The 23,164-nt window shown below is 43.5% G+C and overlaps 1 protein-coding gene across 5 annotated transcripts in view; it reads right to left on the bottom strand.

Moving 5' to 3' along the window:
* The window catches only part of GRIP2 (glutamate receptor interacting protein 2), a 250,762-nt gene that overhangs the window by 123,112 nt on the left and 104,486 nt on the right, over window positions 1-23,164 (bottom strand). The window contains exon 1 of one of the 5 annotated variants that reach the window (XM_064724550.1): window positions 12,664-12,814. The exons of the other annotated variants lie outside the window; for them this stretch is intronic. Coding sequence (XP_064580620.1) covers window positions 12,664-12,814 — 151 coding nt within the window. Of the gene's footprint in view, window positions 1-12,663; window positions 12,815-23,164 lie in introns of those variants that run through there. 5 annotated transcript variants of the gene reach the window in all.

Genomic DNA, 23,164 nt, shown 5'->3' with positions numbered 1-23,164 from the left:
AAAATAATGTCTGAGCACTGGGAAATAGAGCCGGGCTCCAGGCAGCGGCACAGGGAGTGAGAGGGAAGGGGTTTGTGGGGACAACGGCAGGGACTGAGCTAGAGGGGGCACAGACCCTTTTGGAGCTTTTAGAGCAGGGCTGTTTTGTTATCTCGTGCAGATGAATAAAATCACACATTGATGTTTTAAACCTATCACGGGTCTCCCACTGTTAAAGGCTGGGAATCTGGCACTACATTAACATATTAATTTGCAAAGTAAGATTATTCCTTAGCACACACGAGTGCCTGCTTGCACTTCACCAGAAAGTTAATCCAGAGATTACCAGAGCAATGGAGATAAAAGCCCTCAATTTTATGGGAGCAGTTCACCAGAAACGCAGCACCAGCACAAATACAATGGGACTGTTCTGGTAACAGCCCCAGCTGGGCAAGTCCTGCTAACGAAACTTGTGTGCAGAAGAGCTTTTTGTGTCTGTAGAAACCACTGACAATATCACACAGACCTAAGAGGAAAGCCATCATCCCACCAACTACACGTTGAACATCAATTTCCCAAACAAACTTCACATTATTTTTTTGTGGAAGGACTTTAGAGAGGGTTCATGATGGCACAACAGTCTCACTCCCTTCCTTGCCCAGCCCTGCTCACCCCCACACTCTTCTGGGAGAACAACACCTGCTGAGGACTCTGCCCAACCAATATGTTACTACTCCCTTTCATCTGAATTTAGACCAGATCACACTGGGAGTAGCACTTTAGTTGACCTTTTCTGCTGAGTTGAGCCTCTCCCAGCAGCTGAATAAGCAAAATATTCTTCCCTCTCTCTATGGGAATTCAGACTACAGCAGCAGTGGCTCTCAACTGTTTCTTACCAAGGTCCCAGGGGAGCTCAGAGGTGCCTTCCAGGAACCCATAGGGAAATTCTGGATCTGTACAAAAAAGCCTCATTACTAAATCAATACCTGAGGGGTAAAGGCTGCCCTCAATAGATGGACATCTGGGAGTTTAGCCAATATTTCTGCTGATGCCACAGATGACTTTGGAGATTGCAGTTTGCTGCCTGCAGCCATTGGTCTGTGGAAACAACACACTGTGGCTTTCCAGGAGTCTCCTTAGAGACATGACACAGAATAATTCACCTCCAGTGCCTGATCTCAGCAAGGCTCTGCCACTGAGTTTTTGCACTTAGTCACCAGGGTTACCTTCCCCCTTTTCAGGCTAGAAGGACGCATGAACAGTTTTGCAAATTCAGACTCAGAGATCTAAGTTTGGAACCAAAGGAAAACAACCCAGACTGACCCAGAAAGCTTTCCAGCAGGGAAGGGGCTATGGAGAGCTGTCCTGAATGTGTAGAAGTGTCAGCAGCACACACAAGTGACAATCCCAGACATCTAACACCAAATTCTAAATTCAGGAATTCCCATTACCGACCCTCAAAACCCATTAAACCCTCAGTACCTTCGAGGTCAATCTTGATGAAACAACACAATAGATTTTCTTCTTGTCTCCATCTTGTTTTCTTTAAAATTGTATAGAGTTTAAAGCACTGGCGAGTGTGTACGTGTGTATTAACTACAGATTAATTTAGATGTAAATTATGTATTTAAAGCCTTGTACAGAAGAGGAAAAGCCTGAGCACTTGGGGGCTGATTAGACCCCAAATGTTCAATTTCTGAGACAGTCTGAGAGCTGACTCCCAGCTCCCCATGCACAGTTTCATGCTCTGTTCAGGCTTTTTCTTCTCTCCCCTCTACTGAGCACAGGCATCTCCAATTAATTTCACTGGAGCTGTAGCAGACAGTCTTACACTCTTTCTCCAATCAAAATACCATTTTGCACCACAGCTTCCTTGCTTTCATGATGCTGAAGTACCAGTACAAATAAGACTAGAGGAACCATGCCATTTCATTCTCTCTCTAGGTTCATCACTAGAATTTAAGCATATTCTGATTTAAACCTGAATATTAAGATCCAATTTACCTCCTCCAAGAGTCTCAGAGAACTTTTTTAGCCAAGGGGAATTGTCTGAATGTCCCAATTGGTTTTACCTTAGAGGAAATTCCAGTTGAAAACAAAGCACAGCTGTTTCTCTTCGATACTGAAACAAATGTGTTTTCTGCTCTCCCATATATAAATCTAATCCTCATTTCAGCTCAGGAAATGACTGTGGGGACACTGGTCATCAAGGGTGCACAATAGAAGTAGTGAGAAATGCAGCAATTAAACTAAGAGGATAAAAAAGCATTTGTATAATGGGAAATCTATTACCATTTATCATGTGTAGTATTTGAGGTGGCTCTGCCAAGCCATAGAATCCATTGCAAATAATGCAAGAGGATAATGAAAATATACACAAAGTTTCAGAAAAAATAAAGCAAAACACAGTGTGATTAATGAATATACAGTATTCAGAATATATATATATGTACTGCTATGTTTATCTGTCTGACAATGAATGCACTTTTTCCATAACAGCAACTGGTGGAGAAGTGGCAAGGAAAAGAAACAGTCTTCTTTCAAGTAAGCATTTAAAAATATGTATCAGAACAAAATTAAAGGAGCAGAAACTATTCCAAGTAGAGCTCACATTAAATTACTTCATTTTTCCCTTGAAGTTGCCATATAGTTTGTTTTCTTCCTTGGGAATAATAAAGCAAAACCCTGTGTGTGTAATACATATCCTGAAAATTACACACTGTACTAAAATGCATTTTAGAAGGCAGTATTTCCTTACTAACAGGTGCAGTTATGGCTGAATGTATTAATGTTGCAAATACTGATAATACTGCCTTTGTGAATTTGTTCTGATTATTTTCATCTTCTCTTCACTAGTTTAAAGGATGTTCCCACATTACTTTTTATGTGCTTCAATGACTATCAGTACAGTCAGTGGGCAGACCCATAAACAGGCTCTGGGGAGAAAAATGCAGATTTATAAGGAAAGGCAGCCTTTTTTTCTTTTCTTTTGGTATTTGCACATTGTCTGCAAAAAATAAAACCAGGTATTTCCACATACTGGACTAACAGTGTTTTTGTCATCTCTATAGATCAGACTACATTAAAGTGGCCAGCCAGTGTACAGCTTCCATTCAGAAAGAAAGCAAAATAAACAAAAGTCACCACAAATAGTTTTTCTCTGTAAATAGTGTATGAGTATACATGGGCATATAGATTATGTGGGATTACTGTCCTGCAAAAATATGTCAAACAGATGGGCCAACAGCAATCTGAAGGTATCTCTCAAAAACATTCATGCCATAGTGAATATTATGATAATCTATTGCAATTAACAGACAACAGATTTCCCCCCCCCACCAAGAGCCTGAGAGCTCTTTGAGAGCCACAGAAGAAAATAACATTGACCAACTGTGGCATTAAAGCATTTGGAGACAAAAAGTCTGCCTTAGATAAGCAAGTAGGATCAATGCTGAAACAACAAATCCAATACAGTAAGCCTTGAACCAAAGGCAGGATGAGCTGATCTATAAAATTCCAGTATCCCACAGACTCATTGGCTGCTCTCTGTTGGCAACGAAGCCCCCCTTCCTGGCACATGAATTCCCACAGAAACACCCATATCCGCTGTGGAAAGCAGAGCAGCACCAGAGCAGCCAGAAGGGGCTCTCTCCTCCCCCAGGCTCCAAGTTTATTCCTCTTGGAGTGTGTTAAATCAAATATGCTGCTAAGAAATGCTGTTAGTTCAGGCTGGGGGGTCAAACTGGCAGCTCAGCAAAGCCAAACTGAAGTGGTTTCTCCTCATATATTGACACTGTCAATAACAGACCTTTGGAAGAAGATGTTCTGCCCACATTGACACCCTGTGCTGCTTTAACTGATTACCCTTAATAAACATTCCTGTGACAGTGTGAACAATGAATCATTTCATTGGAACCACACTCATTAGTAGACAATTCCCAAAAGGAAATGGTCTAAATTATGCTTTACAAGTACCTTGCCTGATCCTAATTAGCACGGCAACAGCTTTCCCTGTGCAATGCCACAGCCTCCAACAGAGTAAAATGTGGGTTGGGATGTGTCATGTGGCACTATAACCTTTAATTACCCTGACAATAACTTATGCAGGTGACAGTCTGCCACAAACTGTGTTCAGCAAAAAGGCAAACATGCTTCAGTCATTTACCCTCACCCCTGACACTTTGAAAGTTCTTATTTTCTGCATCCAGGGGCACCTTTTCTGACACACACTCTTAACATCCTGTGCAATTTCTTACAAACTCACCAAAAGAATACTTCATAAGAAATGCCATGTTTAGTTTACAGCTACATGCAATTATTTCTCCTGAATTAGAACTTCTCCCAGACCCTCAACCCTCTGTAGCACCAGCTGCAAGAAACCAGCAGAGGCTCTTTGGAGAAATTCTTAGTTCTCACCATTGCATTTGCTGAGACCAGGAATGCAGCCATGTGTAACCACCATATGTGCTGACAATGTCTTCCCATTTTTCTTCTCCATAAGTCACACGGTATAAGAGCAGGAACGCTGAACACATTTGATTTTTTGGGCACTTTTCTGCAATTCAAATGGGTGAATGGCATTTGAATTATATCCCAGAGCTAAGATGACTACTTTAAGCATTCACCTCTATGTTCCTTTCTTGAGATTCCAGCTTAAGGCATATCAGTATTACTTGTAGACATCTCTTGCTACAATGACTATTTTATCAGCTGATATTTAGAAATGGGGCTAGCAGAGCTGTATTATCCCAAAGAGTAGTGACCAAAGTGGTACTGCCTATTGCCCACACTAAGAGGAGTGGTCCTGCAGGTGAAACACTTTTGCCAGGATTCAGCCTAAGACCACAGTTTATTTTGCTAGGACATGCTGGAGCTATCCTTTAATAATTAAATGGCACAGTATGTTTGCTCAGTCTGTGAATCCATGGACAAGACATCAGTCTTTCCAAGGAGGCAGCTGAGTCTCCTGAAGCAAGAAATTAAAATAGTCTTATCTGCATGTGCTGTGCTGCCACTCGCTCCGACTGCCAATTGACTTGGGAGAATGAAAGGCTCCTGCAAATGCTGGCTGCAGATGCCTGCCTAGACAGGGGTCATGCTCTGCCTTCATGGATGTGCTCCCAACAGTCTTCTCACTCTATTTTACATTGTTGCTGTGCTAATGAAGCAATTAGCCAGGAACAGCCCAGACGAGTTAGAAAGCTGAAAGCCAAAAGACATCTCCCTTTTAAGCAGGTTCTTGTGCCCTAGTTTAAGCGCCAGCTGCAGTCCTCTGCTGTGAACACAGTTAAAGATAACACACAAATCTGTCACTTGCAGAGCACCATCAGCCCCAGAAAGGATGGTAGGAAAGCTGCGGTCACTGCAACCTGCAGCTTAGCTTTGAAATTAAAACAGCCTCATTTTAGACCTTTTATACAGGGAAAATTTAAATAACCACACAGAATCAGTACTGCTCATGCTAGGATGTATATGTCCCTTTTAAAACAGCATGTTTGTGCTGGTAGACTTGCTGTTACTAATATTTAGCACGCAGTAAAAAAACTACTTTGTTTTCTAAGTAAAATATTGGAAGCTTCAAGTTAAACAATTATTAATCAATAGCAGAATGTTCAAGAGGTCTTAAGGACTCATGAAATTGAATTTTATTATTCTCATTAAACACACTGCACCAATACTATATTTGCTTATAGAAACCTCATCTGATGGTTCATGTCCCCTACAGTGTACAGACATTCCCATATCACACTGAGTAGGGTTTAAGTAGAAGAAGTAAAGAATGGGCCAAGAGAAGTACAATTACCTCTATTTTAAACCATTATATACAGATGCCTTTTCCAAAATAATATCAATAAAGGTATTTTAGTCACAAGAACAAATTAATGAAGGCAACAGCACATTATCTGTATTCTGGTTTCCTTAAATCAAAACCAGATGTCTGCCTACCAGTAAACCAAACAGGTTTGCCTTGGTCTTGTCCAAGTTGCCAGGGATACATGGCTGAAGGATTTGGCTTGTGTTTTCACAGGACATCAAGCTGAATTATCCTTGTCCACCATCAAATCTCATTACCAAATCCACTGCCAAACATAACTGGCATTATTATTTCATCTGCAAAACAGCTGTACCCATTTGCTCTGGCAGAAAATTTGCCGATCAGTGGCCTAGCCACTAGACAGGAAGCCAATAGCAGACTAGGTAACTGAGCCCAGCCCTGAGTAAATCCATATACCCATGTGAAAATTCATAATTAATTTTTCCTCATTTAAGTATTTTTCTGTCCACACCAGGCTTGAATTTCCCTCCCCATTTGATAGTAGGTGTAGATTTACCAGCCCCATTTTTATCAGACCCAGAGCTGCACCATCACAGAGGTGACCCAATGCTCACTTTTCCAAGAACTGACTGCAGAGTTAATTAACTAGAGATTTGATTGGGAAGTGTCTAAATTGTAACAATTATCACCATGATGGCATAATTAATAATGGATTGAATCTGGCTAACAGCTGATATTTTGAAATGCACTTAGCAGCAATTTCATACTTCCTACTAAGTGAAAAATTTATTTTTGACATCCAAGAAAGACTTTAGGAAGTCCATCTCCCACATCTATTGTCTTCAGACTTAATTTATGATCCCCATTTCTGAAGTATTTCCCTACTCCAATAGCCTACATTTCCCTCATCCCAAAATTGCCAAACTGATTTCACTAATCAGCAATGCCAAACTTAGCCCTTCACAGAGGCTGTGATTCAGTCTATGCTTTTAGACAGCAATATAAAATATAAGGCAATGTCAAACCTGCATTTTATAGTCAGGGAGACTGAAACTCTCACTCTCTATTTGCATTTCCTTATTAATGGGTTGGTCCCATCATCAGGTGAATGAGGTGAAAACACTTTGCTCCAAAGTCAGTGTTGATGCACGCTACAGGTGGGATTTCAGATGAATCAGAGGAAAGATGGTGTCTGGATTTTTCTAACACTCTTTTGCTGCCTGGTTTTGCCTATTTATTTTTCAACAGCAGAAAACCTGCCAAAGCAAGTGCTGCAGAGTATTTTGAGAAGCTAATTCAATATGTGTCTCTGCTTCCCTAGAAATTCCAGCTATTGGCCTCCAGGCTCACCTGTGCTTGTCTCAACCACAGACAAATTCAAGATCTGGCTGCAAAAAAGACTGAACTACACAGCTTCTGCAACTACTTTATAAGCAAGCAAGGTGTGGATGCCACCTCTAATCATTTCAGCATTCATGTACTTGTTCTTGAAGAAGAAAAAGGTCTGTCTTATCAAACATTTTCACTCATTTCCTTGGTGTTTATTACAGTTGATCCCAAGATGGAAGGACTGGATTGAATCTAATCATCCAATCCTCTGAAAGCTGAAACCTGCAACTCTTATTTACCCCCTCTGTAGTGCTTGCCATTATATGAAATGTGAGAAAGAGGCACACAGAAATTCAAAGAACACGTAACAGTAAGAAAGTATATTTATCAGAACAAGATTAAAGAGATTTAAGGAACTCATATACTTTTCTTTTTCTTTTTGCAAATATTAGCCTTCAGCAAAGACATAAAAACATTTGTCTTCATTCTAAAGAGAATATTATCAACTAATTAATTTCTAGCGCCAAACAATCCAAATGTAGAATGGTTTAATTGCTGAAAATGTTGAAAGAGAATATTTTCTCAGCAAAATTTATGTTTGGCTACAATGGACTGAATCTGTTTGATCAAAAGCTTTCTCTGTGCAATTGTCTTTGCTGGAAGTTAAGAGAGGCCATAACCATTTGTGAGCTTTTAGTCCCCTCTGAAACTCCAGTGAATGCCAGCAATTCCCTTTCCGTGGGCACTGCAGTGGGGTGCCCAGGAGGAGCCATAAATAATGCAGCTCCACAAAGCCCTCAGCAAAGAGGGAGAGCAGGGCTGCTGGGGCTTTGAAAGGGCACCTGACCAGTCAGGAAGCACAGCTTTCTCCTTCTGCTGGGCCCCACAAGGGAAATCACTTTGAAAGGTTAAAAAGGGGCAACTCTTTCTTGCTCAACAGACCAGTTTATATCTTGTGATATGAGCAGAGCTGCTAATAACTGCTTCATTTACAGTTCACTCACCACTGCAGGGCACTTGAGGAGGGAGGATTATCAGGGTCTTCAGCCTGTGGCTTCCTTGGGATCCTTTGCCTTTATCTACAAATATCCCAGCCTCGATGCTATTAACCCGGACTTCTTCAGAGCCACACATTAATTCCCACTCCAGGTTTTCTCCATTCTACCAGTAACAATGCTGCCCTCATTAGCAGGGCACTTGGTGCCAGCTTTCAGTGCTGTGCCAGGGCCTCCAGAGGTTTAACCTCAGCTGCTTGACTGCTGCTTCCAGTGCTCCAAAACCATCCCCAGACCACAATCTTGACCAAATAGTGCAGCACACATAGACCCAGCCTTGTGCCAATGCTCTGCCAAAAGGATCTCTTTACCTTTCCTGTTTCTCTACCTTCCCTGCAGTAGAGTCTTGTCCAAATCACTCCACCTCTTGTAAACCTATATAAAAATTTATTTAGAGGTTTCTCACACTATTTAAGTCATCACTGCTTTTACCAAATATCATTCTCATATCTAGGGGCATATAGAGCTCTATGAACAGCCACATTCAAAGAATAGAGGCATAGGAATGCACAAATCTCTTTTACCAGCAGCATTTGAATTTATGGCTGGAAACTAAACTATCAGCTTTGCAATGATTTACTGCTGTACAATAAGACCCACCAGATATAAACAGAGAAGACAGCCCTGCAGGACAATAAATTGCCTCAAACCAAGCTGTCATCACAAAATTCATAAAAGCCTTGTGAAAACCACCCTGCTGATGGGACACATGATTTTATGGTACAGGGTCTCTTCCAAAGTAGGAGACACCCATTCCTGGACTCCACCACCTCCTGCAGCTCTTCCCATCTTCTCCCTTGCTGAGGGTCTGGGATATCCTTCTCATGAGTTTTGCCCCTTGATTTCCCAAAGCACACAAACCCTTTGGACAGCCTGGCCATGCACTTTTGGACTCTTGTTGGTGCAGCCCCCCTCTGAAGGGGAATCACTCTGAAATGCACCTCTTTGAAGATGTTTGTCTTCCCCGGGATCAGGCAGGACAAGACCAGCTCTGAGAGCAGCCCATCAGAGATCACTGCAATTTCTGATCTTTCCCTGCCAGGGCTGCCCCTCTGTGGGTCTTCATGTCCCTCCAAGCCCCAGTACTTTTGAACTTCAAAGCCACAAGAAATACACCAGCAATTCTGGCAAGCTCAACCAGTAACTTTACAAGGATGGCTTGGTTTTAATCATGTGCCTGGGGGATTTCTTGTGGGAGGATGAAGCAACTAGGTCTGGCATCACTTAGGAATGGAAGGGTAGGAGTATAACAGAGGTGATATGAAAGGCTGAGCAACATCTCTCTGAACTAATTTATATAACCCAACAGTTCAGCAGCTCTGTATTTTAAGGTAGCCAATACTGGGTGAAAAATCAGAAGAATAAATGTATCTTAGCTTTCAGAGGGACCAGAGAGGAAAAAAATATTAGTTCCCCTTAACATTATATATGATTGGGATGTAGGTTTATATTCAGAGCCTTAGAACATTGCAAAAAGAGCTGTGATAGATGGCACAAATGTTTAGGTCGCTGGCAATCACCCCTCCCTTACCAAATTTCTCTCTTGAGAATAACACGAGGCTTTCCCAAACAGCTCCTTTGCTGAATCTGTTTTTTCTGCTTAGACACCACAAAGCCAGGCAACTCAGTGCTGCTTTGCAATGGGAAAGGGGGAACACAAAACAAAGAAATCCAGAGAGATTGTCCGCAGGGAAATCCAAGGAGCTACGAGAAGATAAAATAAGAGGCAAAGAAAAATCCTTATGAAAATGCATGAGATGTGAAAAACTGACAGGCCAATTAAATATGCCTAAATAGGATCAGAGATTATCCCAATGCCACTGTCATGTCCCATTGTTCTCCACCCTGCCTCTGTTCCCCCTCCTCAGTCTCAGAGAAGCAGCTCACTGGAGACTCCCAGTCCCTGCTGCTGGTCCCTCTGACCAGTGACAGCCACACACGTTACACACCCGTCACTCCCTGCCTTGTTCCTCTGCTCTTCCCAGTCCTCAGCCAGCTGCTGGCATCCCCACTGCTGTGCACTGCTCCTGCAGAAGGAACACAAATGCTGAGAGCCTGCAGGGAGTGGGGGCTGGCTGACGCTTCTGTAAATACCACTCTAATCCGTTTCAGATATTAGACTCCCTATATGTGTTTTTAATAATAAAGGCAACATTTAGATGCTGCCAAGGTATCAGAGAGCCAGCAGCAGGCACAGAAGAGCCACCCCCACCAAATAAACAATGGGAAATGCTCGCTTATCTTTTCATACCACTAGGCCTCCAGGCTCCAAAAGAAATGATTGCATTCATTTACATTTTATTGTGGAGATATAACTGGCTGGAATAACTGCCAGCACAGAACCCAACTGCAGGAATGCAGTATTTTTCTCCCCATTTGCCTTAACTGATGCTTTTCTCTTTTTTTCTGTCAATCCATCTCTATCACTGTAGCCTAGATGGCAGAAGTGCATTAACCCACTACTCATCTTGCATTTAGGAAAAAGAAAAGCCATCAGTTGAGCTTTCTAAAAGCCTCAGGCTTACAAATTGTTGCAGGGTAGCAAAGACTGTGAAAGAGGGACTCTTCACCTAAAGCATTTCCAGGCAATAAAGCCAAAAGGTTCTTAGACAGCCACACATTCATGTCCCAAAACCCCTACAAGCCATATATAAGTCACCCCACAAGTGAAATCTTAGCCTTCAATTTTACTTCCCTTGCAGTCAACAGCGAGGAACAGACTCTTCAGAGAATTCATCACGTGAGTTTGTGATCTTTTGAGTCAAGAAGCCCCAGTTCTTCTCCTTTCCCTGCTAAATAGCCTGAATCCATGGCTTAGCGAGTCCGCAGTGTACACCCAGCTGAGATGGACTCAGGCTATCTAACTACTATTGCCCACACAGCTTGGCATTAACTACAGGTTCGAAAGGTTTGTGTAATTCTTTTTATCAAAAGACATAACAAATAAATAAAAAATAGCCAAAGCATTCCATCTCTCAGGTCAACACCTTGGAGCTCACTAGATGAGATAGTAAGAAGGAAGTGGACTGAATATAAAACTCAGCTATGATGGGACCACATTCCCAGCATAAGAAGCTGAGGGCCGGGGGTGAACCTTCTCCGTGACAACTTCCTATCAAAAAGATGAAGTAAAATACACACAGGGTCACCAATAGAAATAGACTGTGAAACTGTCAAAACTGGTTAATGTTTTCTGCTGCCTCCTCACATTCTGATACCTGAATACGTTCAGGTTTTAATTTCCTTTCTTATCTGTTGAGCCATTTCTTACTAAAGATAAGGTAAGAAACATAATAAAAATTTTAAGCAAAATTATTTTACTATATTCACTGGAAAAAATGGTGGCAGAAACAATCAGACTCTTGAACTACCAAAGAAGGTAAGAGAAGCGAAAGTCTGGACAATTGGAAGCTGAAGCCAAGAGCAGGACAGTCAGCAGTGTTGCTCACCATGACACTCTCTCATGTCTGAAGCTCAGAGGGCAGTGCCCACCCCTGCCCCAGTCTGTGTAACCCTGGGCAAGTCCAGTAACCTCTCTGTGCCCCAGGTCTCCAGCTGTAAATGAAGCCATCCAAGATCCTGCAAGAACAGGGCCATTGGGTGCTCCAGGACACGGTCACAAAAGCAGCTCAACAGAATTAGGTGTGTGAGAAAGAAAAAGAGTGAGTCTGTAAAATGTACAAAAGGTGCAACAATACTATTGCAGACAAACTACCAACTGTGACAGCAGCAAGAGCACTGACCTACATTGAACCTGAGTGTGGCTTCCTACTAAGTGGGGTTTCATAAGGGCTTCATATCCCTTGGACACTGGCAATGCAAAGGGAAGGAAGCTGAGCCTGATGGCCAAGTGCACAGACCTAGACATTTTCCTCTGCTGGGTCACAGCTCCCAGCAGAAAGTTCAAACATGCTGGGGATATGCCAGTGAATGCCCTAAAGGACCCTTTTTCAGGTTCTTGGCATCTTCTGTTTTGCTGTTTTATAGACAGACTAAACACAGAATCATTTCCAATGATATTACAGCCACAGCATTGTTTGCTTGGAAGGCAAGAGTGGATATAATGGACCTGGGTTCAGACCAACTTTGGTGGACAAAAACATCCCTTAGAAAAACAGCAACCTAAATTCATCCATTTCCCATTGCTTTTCAGTTGCATAAATATACAGAATAAACATTCTGCCTTAAAAATCTCAAAATGCAACCACATATATCAAACAAAATCTGAATGAGCTACACATTCTCCCTACGTTTCCAAGAGCACCATTCTTCCAGAAAGAACATATTCCCTTCCCTCTCCCCTTCACAAATGTGCAAAATGCCACCCACACAAGGAAGGGAAGGTTTATAAAAGGAAACCCAGGAGTTCCAGTTCCCTGCCTTTACCACTTCTCCCACCAATATTTTTCACAAAGAGCAGAACAGCAGTGTCTGGCTGCAGGAAGCTCTCCTGTCACACACAAGCAATGGATCTCAAACAGGCACATTGTCCCAAGGTGAGCAGGAATGTTCCTCTTTCCTTACCAGCAGTACAGAGGTGCAGGTGGCACAAACCACCTGGGTCACAGAGTTCCTGGCTCTCCCCTTCCTCCTCCACCCTCAGCTCCTCTCTCCATCTCTTCCTTCTCCTCGATGACTTCTTAAGGATCTTCAAAACCTTGTTCACTTTATTCATTTGGTCTCAAGGCTGCAAAGAGGGGACGGGATCTCCCTGACTCCAGTGTCTCAGCAGCTCCAGCTCCCAAGGAAGGAGGGACAGCTAGAAGCAGGCAGGTCACTGGGAAAGCGCTTGTGTGTATGTGTGTGTGTGTCTCAAAAGCTTCTTTCCACCCAAGGAGAGAGTTTTGGGTGGTGATGGGAGAGGGGGGAGGAGGGAGAGGGATTTCTTTTGCCTCTGTCCATCCTCAGCTCTCACAGACAACAAGAGCAGGCATTTCTTCTCCCTGATGACTTGGGAAAGCACATAACTCACAGGGGCAGCAGATCCTGTATAGAGTTTTCAATTTCTGTTTTTGACAATACATGCATTCTGGCAGATTTCAAATACTCCTCAGGCAAAAGAGCCAGCATCAGCTCAGAAAAAGCAGCGACTCTTAAAGAATTCTGGCTTCTTTTCAAAGACTAGAAATAGCTAACTCAGACAGCAAATAATATCTGCATCTATGAGAAATGCTAAATAACTCTGCAAGCTTGGAGGAAAAAACCTTGACTTTCCTGTGTTCACACAATTGCTCACCTTTCAGCACCTACTTTCTCACCAGCATCTTTGGACAAAGACAAGTAATTTTTCCAGTTTCCTGCAGACACTGAGGCAATGCAAGGTGAAGTAGCTAGTCAAGACATTTTTAGCAGAACCAATGAATGCATCCCTGAAAATAGCTTCTCTTCCTATTTCAAAAGCTTAGACTCTCTAAAGTTTTCAAATAATTTAAAGTCCTTAAACATTTCTACACAACCCTGGTACTTTTGGGAAGACTTTGATGGAAAACAACATGCAGCCTAATGTCCACCCAGGGCCATAGCTGCTCTCAGACACCATCAAACCACTGAGAAGAAGGCAAGAGCCCTGTGTGGGAAACTCTGACATGATCTCGTGTCCATGGCAATCTCCAAAGAGAGAGAGTTCAGAGTCCCTTGCACTGCAAACCAGGGCATAGATGAGCAGTAAGAACATTCCCTTGGAAAGACTCATTTTGTTTGTAAACGACAGTTTTGAGAGTCAGGAGGCCAAGTGGAAAACAACCCAGTGTGCTTGGGAATGTCAGCCTGGGAGTCAGGTGTGTGACAGGATGAGTGAGGCCCTAAACAACCCAATAGAGCAGGTGGCATCCCTGCCCATGCCAGGGTGGGTCAGGACTAGATGATCTTTCAGGTGCCTTCCAACCCAAACCATTCTATGATTCTGTGACAAACACACACCTTTACTGCTGGCTTCTCAGATTTAAACATACCCATGAGACATGACCTAAGACAGATGTTTATTAATCCATTTATACCCGAAAGAATCAATAGCAGAAGCAGATTATCAGTTCCCTATAGTCAGATCAATCCTCAGACAAACTACAAAGTTATTTGGCTGAAGGAAGAGCTTACCTTGGAAAATTTTGGGAACCAAGGCAGTTCCTGGCCCAAAATTTCCCCTTTGACTCTGCCCTGCAGAGTCAATACCATGCTATCTCCCACACTGATGCCAAAGAAATATCATGATTGCCTCCTGGCCATTTCAGGGAGGAATGATGATTTTTGGGCAGTGACTGCCAGCCTGGAAGGACCCTTCCCAACCAGGCCAGTGGGGTTAGGGGAATAGGACAGACCTCCAAGCAACCATGTGTAGGGATTGGACATGGCTGTGCCTGTTAGCAGGACTGAGAGCCTGTTAATGTACCTAAAACTCCATTTAGTGCGATGTAATTAAGTACAAACCCTGCAGTAGATTGTATTAATGGATGTACAAATTAAATTACCATGCACTTAATTTAAGGCATTATAAATAGAGGCATCACTCTAACCACTGAGCAAGATGCAGCCCTCACCCTGCAAAGGCCAGCACAGGGCAGAGCATGGTCACCAACCACAGCCATTGCCAACCTTGGGTAACCTTTGGAGGCCTGAACTCTCAGCACCCAGACATGGCCACATCAGGAGTGCCACAAGCAGACCTCAAGTGCAGATCTGGTGGATGCTTTCAGCTCATTAAAGCCCATATTTTAATGAGTCATGTCTCCAGAAAAGCAGCACCATGCAAATTGCACCACCCCAGGAAATTGTGCTGTTCCCATGCATCACTCTGAGGCATAATTCTCTTCCTGCCACCTTTCTCCAGGGCAGGAGGTAATTTGCTCTCCCTCCTCTCAGCACTTTACCACTGTCAGGCTTGGCTCACTAGGCAGGAGCAAAGGCAGCTCTTCTGCTGAGCAGGGATCTTCCTGCCTCCCCTCCAGGGCTGCAGGGATGTTCCTGCTTTCCTTTCCTCCTTTCCACAGGCAGCATCCAAATCAGAGCCTGCTCCTGGCAAGAGCTTGTCCCAGTTTGCACTGGTCTCCACCATTTGAGATCTGCCTGCTCTTTTCAGGCATTAAGGCTCCCACAAACATCCTGGGTCCAGGATGGGCCCAGCCTCACACAGTGGAGAAACTCTTTGCAGTGGATTCCAGACTGGATGCCAAGCCAGCAGCAGAGTCCCAAAGAAAAGTGGGAAGCGCTAGGCAGGTAGCCAGGCTCGAGGGCAATGGGGTCCATATTTCCTGCTAAAATGTAGGAAAATCCAACCTTGTCCACCCAGGCAGCTGCAGACTTTAGCCCTAGTCCCCTTTGCTGAGGCTCCTTCTTTGAACCATCTTGAGCATATTGCTATCCCTCCCTAAATTTTCTTCCACCTCCATCTCACTCCTACTCCTGACTCACTCCTTTTCCTCTCTTTTCCTTTGGAGAATGGCTGTAATCCTTCATGTACTCCTAATCAGTGAGATTTATGAGTACAATTCTGTTTTATTTTGATGGTTAATACTAGCACTAATGCTGCTGTCATGTCTCCATAATTAATAACGAGACTAATAATACAAAACCAATCTAAGATTCACTTCATTGGTCTTCAGTGTCATTAGTTAGAACTGACATTACCAATTCTAGTTGTCATCCATACTGAGTCATCACTACCACTTCTATAAAAACAAAACACATGGATTGGGACTGTACTGTAGCCCAGACTCAGTCCAGCAAGCAATGCTATAAAGGGTCATCTGAGGGCAAAATCCTTCTCATCTCATTAATATTTTACAGAGCTCCAGCAATACAGTGAGCAGCAGGAAAGCAAGACAGCATGGAGCAATGCAAAGGATTTTGCTGAGATGGGCTCTCAGGGACCAGAGATACAACCTGCATGTCCCCTGTGACTGCAGGGGGAATGCACTCACCCCATTCTGCATTTTCCCACCTGCCAGTATAAAAGGCAGCAAGCCATTATGAACCACCCAGGTCTTGTAAGGCTACTTTTTCATGATTAAGTCATCACAAGATCTCTCTTTGTTTTGTGAAGATTTCTGCTTTATGGCCTGGCTGTTAATCCTGTAGAATGCACTCACACTGCTTTCAAAATTTATTCCACTGTCAGGGCAGCAAGTTGCTGTAGTCATTTGAAGGCCAAAATCGCTGCCTCAAAGCACTGAGAATTTAAGAGGTGAAAAAACCTTCAAAGCATCTCACTAACTACTGTGAGTACTGGGAACACTTTGGTTTCCATTCAGGTAATCATACACTCCTTTCATGTCCTACTCCCACGTAGTTTCACCTATTGCTTCTCACAAATTATCTGAAGCTGTTTGATTTGAGCCACGATTTGGGTAGAATTTAGGAAGGTTCAACAATAACAATAATATTGCTAAGCTAATGTAAACTATTTACTTGTCCCTCCTTTTCCAATCAGAGTCCTACAGTTAAAGTATAGCTGCTATTAAATGTCTTCCAAAGCAAACCACGCATGTTTCAGATCGGTCTCAATTTAGCAGTTTTATTTTTGTGTTAAATGATAGGGAACAGCATTAGCACAAGGGTCATTATGTGAGTCAGCAGCACACGGCAGCTGCCTCTTCCCAACATGACTGAGAGCAGCCTCCTGCTGCCCTTCATCCTGGGCTATCCTCCTCCTCTTCTGTTCCTGTCTAATCCCACCCTGACTGCAGAGCCATTCTGTGCCCCGTGGAAGAGGGAAGAGCCTGCTCCCTAACCAGCAGCACTGTTCAGCATTTCTCAGCACTGGGACATGCCAAGTGATTTCAAACAGGAGGAAGCCAATACAATTGCCTGGAATTTTTATAAAGCATGCATATCGTGCATCTGCCACAAAAACTAAAGGGTTTCAGCAGGAAGACCCCAAGGAGCAAGGCATGCAAAAGCACAGCCCTATTTGCCTATGCCAGGCCACCAAAGCCACAGCTGACAGATCTGAGAGATTCAAGTAGACCCAACTTGTGGTTCTGCTTTGGTAGGCAACCCTCAGGCAAAACTGAAGGCAAAACTGCCCTCAGGCATTGCTCTCCAGAGCTGGTGCTTGGCACCGGCTCTCAAGGCCATCCCCACCTGCTGCAACATGGTTCCAGGGAATCACAGGAGCACAGAGACACCACAGACACTCCACATCCTTGTTCCACCCTTAGCAAATGCCTCCACACAAGGAGCTGCATCCTGCCTCAACTACAATTTCACAGGTGAGCCCTTACCTGATCCTTCCCTACCGCATTCTGCTTCACTTGGTGCATAACTCTGAGTTTCTGTGAGGCTGGAGACAGCCCAGCATGCTGCAGTTATTACTCACACCATGCAGCACTGCTGGTAGGCTTTATGTCAGGAAGTCTTCACCTGCTTTAACACCAATCAGTGGCACCGACCCCCTCTGCAAGTTTCTCCTGATGCCCTGATATTTCATTCCCTTCCCTTCACTATTTTTCAGCTGTTTCAAAGACCACGAGAAGCTTTTGAGAAGACAACAGCTTAGTGTCTTGCAACTGCTGCATCTCAAGTGAATTAGTTTGGGCTTTTGGCTTTACTACAAAATAATAAACATGACAATAAATAAGGCAAAAGAGAAAGAGGATAGTGTTGGAGTTTTGCCACCTGTGTGCAGCATCTTACCAGCTTAACTGCAGCTACAGAAATTAAAGTTGGGGATTTCAAAATCTTCAAAAAATGAAAGAGCACAGGCCTGGCAGAGCAATTAAGGATTTACCCAGCTACTTCCAACCACCCATACTAAGCTAATGCTTATTTCAAGGAAATGTGGTCTCAGAATTAAAACTGTCAAAGAAAAAAGGCTCTGATGGTTTTTAAAATCTTCCCAATTTTAAAGCATCAGGTGCATATTTGGCTTTTTGTTTATTTTTTCTAGGGCTGGAAAACACTAGCTTAGTGCCTCACAAGGGATTCACACTGACAAATGTTGGTATTATTTTCCAGATCAGAAAGCAGAGTCGGGTATGACTGTGAATAATCAGCTTCCCAAAGCCTACTTGCAATCATTGCAGTTGAAATAGGCCTGGCTGTCTTGCTGCAATCAAGAAAAGGAGGCACAGGCAGCCTGCTGCAAACAGACAATAGCTGAGGCTGCAAGGACCTCTGGCCAGATCATGGAGAGACCTCAGAGCTGCCAATTGGCCCCAAAACACCCTTCCTTTTCTTGGTAGGGGATCCATGATTTACCACTAGGACAAGTGAATGGCATTGTTCAGGACTGTACAAGATGATGGACGACACCACATGGTGCCAAGCCAACCTCTTGAAATCAGCAGGACCTTGGCCTCAAGCACCCAGCTAAAAACAGGGCTACAAGCACATGCAGCATCAAGTTGCTCTGAAAACTCAAATATATTCAAGCAATCAGATGACAGAGTTATCAGGGCTATAATACAAGGATCTGAGCTTATTTAGGAGGAAAAACAATGTAATTCTCTTTCAAATGAAGGGGTCCTATGGCCAGGAGTCAGCCTTGAGGAGAGCTGCAAGAAAAATGCCGTCCCCAAGTTTCTCACTGCCTTCCTCCCCTTCCCTTAGCTTCCACCCAGGATCTCAGCTCAAGTGCCAGAGCATCCTGGCTGGCTCATTGCTCCCTGTTAATTGCAGGGTCTGCTGACCCTTGAAGCTGCCATAGCCAGTGAGAAGCAGCCAGCTCACTGCTCCTCCAAAATCTCACCACCTTCTTAATGTCCTCAGGAGACGCCATTTGGAAGTGAAGTCATGGAGTCATTACAGCTGTTCAGAGACTCTGCTCTCCCACTGAGGTTCTGAGGGAATTGAAACAAAGTGCTCTGAAAAGATGGCACTGCCAAGCAAAGCAATTCACAGTGGTGCTTCTGGCACACGATGCTGAGTTCCCTCACCAGCACCTTAGACAGTTAATAAACAAAAGGAATGACACTTCTGGACCCATGTTCCCTCTGTCATTTATTTCTTTCTCCAGTGCTTAACCCAGATCAAGCCTAAACATCAGTGTGATTTCCACTTGCTCTATACCATCAATCTTGCTTTGTTTCCACACTGAAGTCATGCAGCAAAATAGTTAAGGAGGGACATTTCCATACCACATTCTGTCAGTACAGATTATTTCAGTCCCCTAAGCTCCTTGGGGGTGTAATTTGCAGGAAGCCCAAATGAGGCAGACTAAAGCCACAGGCTTGTGGAAGCAGGTATTACTAAAGCCTGTCACCAGCAGCAAAGTTTAGCATATTCTCCCCAGACATTTAGGTTCAGTTCTGTAATCACTAAGATACACTCAGGTGAATTTGAAGCTCTTATTGAAAAATAATCACTGCACAGCAGCTCCAAACAAACAAGAGCTCTGGCTAAAGAACTTCATGACAGTAAAAACTCCCTGGATTCTTTCAGGACTAGCCTTCATCTCTGTGGCTTCTTCCTCTGTTGCCCCAGAGAAGTTGCTTGCATTTTTCCAAAACATGCTAAATCTGGCTGCTTGCAAGGGGCTAGCAGCCCAAAAATAGAACTTGATATCAGAAGTTCAGGTTGGAAGTAAAGGAAAAGACAAACACAAGCTTGGGAATGAGAACAAAAAAATGGATGAGTAGAGAGAGGAGGAACAGAAATAAAGGAGATTTCTGATTAAATGAGTGCTTTTCCAAAGGACTGACAGGCTTTAAGAGAACTCTGATAGAAGCAGCTCCATTTTCATGAACATGCAGGGAGCCTTGCTACCTGCTGGCTCTGCTGTGTTTCTCCAAGGTTTTCATGTCCCCAGGAGCCGCAACACAGATAATGCTCAGAAAACAGCTAGTTTAGGGGTCTGTCAGGAAAAGTTCAACCAGGAAAAGAGAGGAGGGATGGATGAATATCAGGCTGTGCAAGGTGTCTGGACCAAATGGCTGGAGGCCAAACAAAAAGGGCATGCAGTCTTCAGGTGCTACAAACACACACCACAATGGCCAAGCAGCCTGCTCAGCCCTGTCTGACACTTGCAACTTCATTCCTGGCTGGAAGCACAGGGATCCATGGAGCCGCAGAGGCTGCAAGCTCCAGTAACTGCAAATTTGACTTGATGTGAGTTCTCTCACTCTCCTGCCACCTCCCCCTGTGGAACTCAAATGAAGCTGACAAGAATAATGCCAAGTTCAGTTCCCACAGAAATACCAGACAGCAATCTACTCTCCTGGAAATATATTTCAGTGTTTTCATAAGGAATACACTAAAATTTCAACTTCCTAGGAAAATTTTTAAGTTCAGATGTATTCTGATTTAGAATTCATGTTTGTCCCACAAACCTCAAGAATGATTATGGAAATCACTTTTTCAGTGAACTTTAATGTAAATAAGCAAATAAATGCAGTATCTCAAAAAAAGCCCCAAATCTCACTTATTTCCATCAAAACTACCCAAGCAATGACCACTGCAGGAAACAGGAGGTGCTTCATCTGAAGAATGCCCTTGTCCTAATGAAGGAGAAAGCTCTAAACTTCTGGATAAAAAGAATAGAAGTCCATGACAGTTGAGACTCATTATCACCAACCAACAATCCCAAATGGTGTATTTCAAGGTTTCTGGCTGACTCAGCTGTCAAAACCTGCCATCCTAATCAATGCTTTTAAGAGCTCTTACACACAGTGGGGCTTCATCCAAGTCAACAGTCCAGCTCCTGGCAATTAAATAGAACCATCCAGGATGTAAAAAAAACCAGTGTTATGTAAAGAAAGATGTGCTGGGTGAATAAGACCTACGCATGGAAATACTGTTTCCAAAAAATTCATCCACTGGAAATTATTCTGGAAGAGAATGGGGGAGTAGAGACAGATAAGTGAAGAGGGACAAAGAAATATTCATAAGTTTGGGGTGAATCCAAAAACTAATTTAACAGATGAGAGATTCCAAGGGAGAAATTGAAATTGCAAAAGGAATAGCATTCAAAATGGCTTTTTCATATTATTATTAGATGGTTCAGAAAACAAATGCAGCATAATCATTTACCTGAGAGTGGGAGTTGTTTCTTCTACTTTTTTGGTGGCTAAAAGTCTTATGTAAACAGTTTGAAACCGACAAACCTCATCTATCATGGGAAGAGGAGGATGTTCTTGTACCTCTCTGTTACACAAGCCACCAACACAGGCCAGGAAATGAGAGGGCTCCTGTTCCCTCATGGAGGGAGCAAAGCCAGCTCCTGCTGCCAAGCCACCTTTCTTTGCCTTGGACACAACACCTCCATTTGCTGTGCCCTTCTCCAAAACAGATGTGCAACACAGAGGGGCCTCCTCAAGCCATGTTTATTAAACACCAGCCAAATAATTTAAAATACCTCAGCTGAAAATTGCTCTGAGAGTTGCTGGGAATGGCTGTGCTGTCCCTGGCTGCAAGCCCTGACCACAGCTGATGGACAGAGCCCTGGGAGGCACCATGAGGAATCTGTGAGCCCAACACCCTCCCCATTGCAGCCCAGCATGACAGCCCCACGCCTCCTTCCTGTGCTACCAGCAAGGCATTAATTCCTGTGGAACAACAAGCTTATCAAGTAATCATGACAAAAAGCATTAATGACCTTGCCTTTACTCATGCCAAGACATTCTTGATGTGTATAACCACTGCAAGCAATCAACGCGGGGAAAAACACAAGCAAGAAAACCCCAGTCAAGTGAATATCACTCTGTTATTCCAGAGCTTCTGACAGCATCCCATTATGTCAGACTGCATTGGATAAGGTCATATAATCCATCATAACCTGACTTAATGAGGCAATTAAAAACAAATGCATTTCATGGGCAAACTGCTTGCTATGCAGCCTTTTTCTTATTCCACTTGGCTTCACAATTTCTTAGGGGTGAAGAGTCCAAGACAAACTAAAAGGAGTAAAGGAGCTATTTATTTAACTTCCTTTCAAGTACATAAAGCACAAAAGTGATACTCCCCTTCAAACCACAGCTAAGTAGCTATATACCTGAGGTGGGTGATACCAGAAAGGTTTCCTCAGAGCTGAGCAGATCAAAAACACACAACAAAGGCATTTTGGATTTGTTGGTTTTGGGGGTTTTTTAACATAAGGGCAGGATGACAGCTAGGCTCTGTAGAAGGAATGAAACAGGACAGCAAATTCCAAAAGCATCACCACAACTTGATGCTGCAAACCCACACAATTCTCTGTCCTCATCAGGAGTACCCCAGCCTGAAGCCGTGGCATGTCTGGAAATGCAGGGGTTTGTTATTTTTTTCTTCAGTAAGAGTAGAACAGGAGGCTCCTCACTTCTACAAAGGTTGCTTCTGCACCTACCTGCCACAGAAGACAGAGCTCCAGCTAGAAGCAGTTTGGCTGCTTGGATCCAGAGAACATCTTCCCTTCATGTACCACCCCTGTGTGTTCATCAGCAGGTAATCCATTTTTCTTGTAATGGATTATTAGTCAGTGCAGGAGAAAAGGCAGCAAACTGTTTGGGTTGACCACATGGGGTTCATTGTGCTTTTCCTCTTTTCTTTTTCCTTAAAAAAAAGCCCACACATGTTGGATCCTGCTCCTTTGCCTCACATTGGACTCAAGCAGAGAACCCCTCTTGTGACTTTTGGATAAACACAAACAGCAGCACAACTGCTCAGCTTACGCAACTTACCACAAGTTGTGTTTCAGGCAATTGTAAGGGGAAGATTTAGCTGGTCACTGAGGAAGGTGCAGCCCCTGGATTTATCCATCACTTCAGTGGGGCACACCAGCAGAAAAGCCCCTGAGGCACAGATACCCCTTTCTGCTATCGGAGGTGACACTAATGCACTGCTCAAAACTCATTGGAGAGATCCCCACCTTCTTCCTCTTCCTAAGCAGCTTGAGAGGAGCAAACCTGGCACTTCCAGCAGCCAATGCAACACAGATATAGACTCCAAAGTGACCCCAGGGCATGCACAGCATTCATACATGTACATATGGACACCACAGGTCACACAAACAGGGACTACACAGCCACAAAAAACTGCCACTCCCCAAAAGGTGACTTGGACAACTCTGCTGATACAGCAAGGAACAAATTGTTTTGCTTTTTAAAAGCTGAGGCATCTT

The sequence above is a fragment of the Zonotrichia leucophrys genome, chromosome 12, assembly GCF_028769735.1.
Source record: "Zonotrichia leucophrys gambelii isolate GWCS_2022_RI chromosome 12, RI_Zleu_2.0, whole genome shotgun sequence".
Taxonomy (NCBI): domain Eukaryota; kingdom Metazoa; phylum Chordata; class Aves; order Passeriformes; family Passerellidae; genus Zonotrichia; species Zonotrichia leucophrys.
Note: the sequence above shows the minus strand (reverse complement) of the source record. Positions and strands in the feature narration are given on the sequence as shown.